The 4,736-nt window shown below is 41.2% G+C and overlaps 1 protein-coding gene across 1 annotated transcript; it reads right to left on the bottom strand.

Moving 5' to 3' along the window:
• On the bottom strand, positions 1-3,721 carry LOC132781372 (protein C-ets-2). Its single transcript, XM_060785586.2, has 3 exons — positions 3,502-3,721; positions 1,822-1,940; positions 1-177 (listed from the first exon to the last, which is right to left on the bottom strand). Exons 1-3 carry the CDS (start codon positions 3,662-3,664, stop codon positions 1-3), a joined length of 459 nt encoding a protein of 152 aa, XP_060641569.2. The 5' UTR covers positions 3,665-3,721.
• Positions 3,722-4,736: the final 1,015 nt, after the last annotated feature.

Raw genomic sequence — 4,736 nt, 5'->3', positions numbered from 1 at the left:
CTATCTCCGAATTATTTCAGAAAATTGATCCTGAATGTCACGGACAAAACGATACACGTAGCGCTGACCGCTGGTCTTGTGAATGATATTTTTATGGTAATAATAGCGTAAGCCCCGGCTCAGTTTCTCATAGGTCATGCGGGGCTTGTTCTTCCGTTTACCCCAGCGCCTTGCCACCTAGAAAGGTTTGAGAAGAAGAAGGGAAAAGTTACAGGTTCTGAAGGCACCCAGTGTGCTCAGTCATCTTAGATCAGCATTTCTCAACCTGGGGGTCGTGACCCCTGGGGAGGGTCATGATGGGGTGTCAGAGGGGTCACCAAAGACCACCAGAAAACACAGTATTTTCTGTTGGTCATAGAGGTTCTTTGTGGGAAGTTTGGCCCAATTCTATCATCAGTGGGGTTCAGAATACTCTTTGATTGTTGATGAACTATAAATCCCAGCAACTACAACCCCCAAATGTCAAGGCCTATTTTCCCCAAACTCTACCACATTTGTGCATATTGAGTATTTATGCCAAGTTTGGTCCAGATCCATTATTGTTACACAGTGCTCTCTGGATGTAGCTGAACTACAACTGCAAAACTCAAGGTTAATGACCACAAAACCCTTCCACTATTTTCCATTAGTCATGGGAGCTCTGTGTGCCAAGATTGATTCAATTCAATCTTTGGAGTTCAGAATGCTCACTGATTGTAGGTTAACTATAAATCCCAGCAACTACAACTGCCAAATGACAAAATTTGGGAGTATTTGTGCCAAATTTGGTCAAGTGAATCAAAATACATCCTACATATCAGATATTTACATTACAATTCATAACAGTAGTGAAATTATGGTTATAGCAACAAAAATAATTTTATGGTTGATGGTCACCACAACATGAGGAACTGTATTAAGGGGTCTCGGCATTAGGAAAGTTGAGAACCACTGTGGTAGGGGAACCAATCTCTTCTACTAATGTCATGCACACACTATATGCAAACACATGTGGGTCCTAGTCATATAATGTCTAGGATCTTGTTTTTACAGATACATTTGCTTTTTATATTACATTTTAAATGTTGAATTGTTTTTATAATTGTTTTAACTGTATTTTGATATTTGTTATGGCATCAAATCACTGCCGACTGAATCGCCTTGAGACACCTCTGGCTGAGAAAGGTGGTATACAAATGCAGTAAATAAATAAACGTACTTCTCAAAATACTACGTGAAGTGCTCCAAACATTAGCTGGAACTTTTGTGCCATTCCTTTGGCTTATTTGGCAATAAGATTATTTGAATATCAGAGCCTTACAAGATGGATAATTGTAACACCATCTTGCTGACCACAGTGAGAAACCCACACTAGTTGGGCAGGGACGCTACTGTTTACGCCCATTCTGTTTCCCATCTGTTATTCAGAGGTAGTTAGGAATGGATACATTAGTCTATTTCAGTCCATGTTGGTTTCGTATGTGCATATTCTGTACAGCGCTGTCTGTTTCATCATTTTTTAAGAAACGACAATCAAGCTCATAAATATATATTTTAACTTATTTTTTTTTCACAAAACATGCTTTTCTAAATATACTTATTTTCAAGTTATGTATTTTAAACACTTTGTCCTAAAGTAAGGGTACTTTATATGGTTGCTGAGATATTGTTTAAGCAAAAAGTACTGAAATTCCTTTCTGGTTTGCTCCTTCAAATTTAGGGGATGGGGTTTTGGATGAAAGTGCAGGCTCAACTTTTACATATGGAAAGAATGTTCTGCTAGGTACATAATGAGCAGGTATAACATCACAGCTTCATAAGGTGGAGAGAAGGGGACCTCACCTCATGAGGATCACACAGCTTAAATTCCCAGCCATTCCCTGTCCAGCAGATGAAGGCCTGGCATGAGCCATCCTGCAGCAGTTCCAACAGAAACTGCCAGAGCTGAATGGGTCCAGAACCTGCACAGAAATAAATGCCAATATGAATAAGAGTAAGACCTCCAATGGAGCTTGAACTCAGAGCTGTTGTAATATAAGAGTGCAACTCAAGAACAAGGAAAGCCATTCTTCTGAACCAAATGCAAGATGGCTTCTTTATCTAAATCCCCAGGCAGCTCCAACACTTTCGAAAGGCATGGCAGGAAGAGCATATTACACTCTCCCATGGTCTACTTTCTCCCAACAGTGATTCAAAGCAGTTAAATGGAAATGAAAACTTACTACCTTCAAAACATGATAAACACAAAATTTGACCAGTATTTTACACCTTGTTGGTCACACAAAAAACAGCAGTCCATATGAAAAAGTTCTTGGAAGTCCTCGTGGACAACAAGTTAAACATGAGTCAACAGTGTCATGCGGAAGCTTAAAAAGCCAATGGGATTTTGGCCTGCATAAATGGGAGTCGAGTGTCGAGATCCAGGGAGGTCATGCTACCTCTCTATTCGGCCTTGGTTAGACCACATCTGAAATCACACTGTCCAATTCTGGACACCACAATTGAAAGGAGATATTGACAAGCTGGTATGTGTAGAGCAGGGTGACTAAAATGATCAAGGGCCTGGAGAACAAGCCCTATGAGGAGCAGCTTAAAGAGCTGGGCATGTTTAGCCTGCAGAAGAGAAGGCTGAGAGGAGACATAATGAGGGCCATGCATAAATATATGAGGGGAAGTCATAGGGAGGAGGGAGTTGGCTTGTTTTCTGCTGCCCTGGAGACTAGGACGCGGAGCAATGGATTCAAACTACAGGAAAGGAGATTCCACCTGAACATTACGAAGAACTTCCTAACTATGAGAGCTGTTCAGCAGTGGAACTCTCTGGCCCAGGGTGTGGTGGAGGCTCCTTCTTTGGAGGCTTTTAAACAGAGGCCGAGTGGCCATTGCCAGGGGTGCTTTGAATGTGATTTTCCTGCTTCTTGGCAGGCAGTTGGACACAAGGTCTCTTCCAACTCTATAATTCTATGAAAATATAGCAGAAACATCAAAGATCTGGGAGACCTTCAAAAGCAAGATGTTCTTAAGCTTGGGTGTTGCCACTGCAGACAGAAGGGCCTTTGAAGCTGCCCCTAAAGTCTGGGGTGCCTTATGTTTGGGAGCTTGTATTTTTTAAAGACACCTAGTTCCAAAGACACCCCTGATGGCACAGCGGGTTAAAACGCAGAGCTGCTTGTTGACAGAAAGGTCAGTGGTTCAAATCCAGGGAGCGAGGTGAGCTCTCACTGTTAGCCCCAGCTTCTGCCAACCTAGCAGTTTGAAAACATACAAATGTGAGTAGATCAATAGGTACTGCTCCGGCAGGAAGATAATGGCGTTCCATCAGTCATGATCTTGGAGGTGTCTACAGACAATGCTGGCTCTTCGGCTTAGAAATGGAAATGAGCACCACACCCCAGAGTTAATGTCAACCTTTACCTTTACCTTACTAGTTCCAAATCATTTTGTATTTCAAAAGCACCAGCACTTAAATTACTATATCCTGTACCCTCCTGTTCCAATCCCATATTCCTTATTCAGTGTTACCTGTCTGGGACACAATAGTGGCACCAGCTTCTCTCCATGTCTTTCGCTCTCTTTTTCTCCGGATCTTCTTGGGTGGCTCACAGTGACATGAATCGCAATCTGCAGTGCTGTGTTGGTTGAAGATGGCTGGCTCAGGCGTCTTATCCCAGTAATGGGGTGGCATCACCCTTGAGAAGGCTTGCTCTGAAAGGAACAATGGTGCATGAAGGAGGAAACAATGGAAAAGGGATGGAAACAAGTAGGAGACGAGGGTGATTACTTATGAAATCTTTTTTCTCTTTTTTGCTAAATTGTAAAAAATATATACTGTATATGTCGCCTACGATGTCTTCTAAACCCCCTCAGAAGGAAATGTGGTTATGTTATACTCTACTTGTTCGACTCTCATTTTTAAAAAATCTTTTAAAAATGATTTATGAACATGATTTCTGATAATAGGAACACAGAGCTTGGGGTTGGGTGAAAAAGAATAGGAATCTTCAATCTCCTCTAACCTATTTTGGACTTTTGGGAAAGAGGATATTGCTTAAAGGCAGGACACACTCTGTACATCTGTAATAGGCAATTGTTGGAAATTTCAACCTTCTCAAGCCTCCGCTAGGTGTTATGTATGTTTTATTTATTTATTTACTTATTTATTTACTCCATTTATATACTGCTTTTCTCAGCCCTTCGGGCAACTCAAAGCGGTTTACAGTAGCAAAAATTCAATGCTCAACATTATAAAAATAATTAAAACAATGGCATAAATATACAGTCATTACAAAGTCAATACAACATAACTCGTTAGCGTCTCTTAGTTAAAATTGGGATCCAATCTCATCATCTAGTCATTCTATGTTCCTATATTTGTTACACTGCCTTTTTGAACGCATGCTCAAACAACCCGGTCTTAACTTTCCTATGAAATGCTAAAAGGAAGGGGCCAATCTAATGTCTCTAGAAAGGGCGTTCCATCGCCAAGGGCCACCACTGAGAAAGCCCTTTCTCTCGTCCCCGCCAAATGTATTTGTGACGCAGGCGGGATTGAGAGCAGGGCCTCCCCAGACGATTTTAACGTCCTAGCTGGTTCATTGAAGGAGATGTGTTTAGACAGGTAGTATATACTAATTATATAACAATGTATAATTGCTTACTGTATTTTATATGTGTGTATTGGTTTGCAATTTTAGTTTAACTCTTTGTTATGGGAGGGGCTACAGGCCATGTGATCAGGTCTGGCCTTGTTCAGGGCT

The sequence above is a fragment of the Anolis sagrei genome, chromosome Y, assembly GCF_037176765.1.
Source record: "Anolis sagrei isolate rAnoSag1 chromosome Y, rAnoSag1.mat, whole genome shotgun sequence".
Classification (NCBI taxonomy): Eukaryota; Metazoa; Chordata; class Lepidosauria; order Squamata; family Dactyloidae; genus Anolis; species Anolis sagrei.
This window is presented reverse-complemented; position numbering and strand designations above follow the sequence as displayed.

Coding starts and splice junctions, on each gene's coding strand:
- LOC132781372 (XM_060785586.2), bottom strand. CDS start 3,664: ATGCCACCCCATTACTGGGATAAGACGCCTGAGCCAGCCATCTTCAAC. Junction 1,941..3,501: donor CACTATTGTGTCCCAGACAG/GTAACACTGAAT, acceptor ATTTCTGTGCAG/GTTCTGGACCCATTCAGCTC. Junction 178..1,821: donor AGCTGTGTGATCCTCATGAG/GTGAGGTCCCCT, acceptor AAACCTTTCTAG/GTGGCAAGGCGCTGGGGTAA.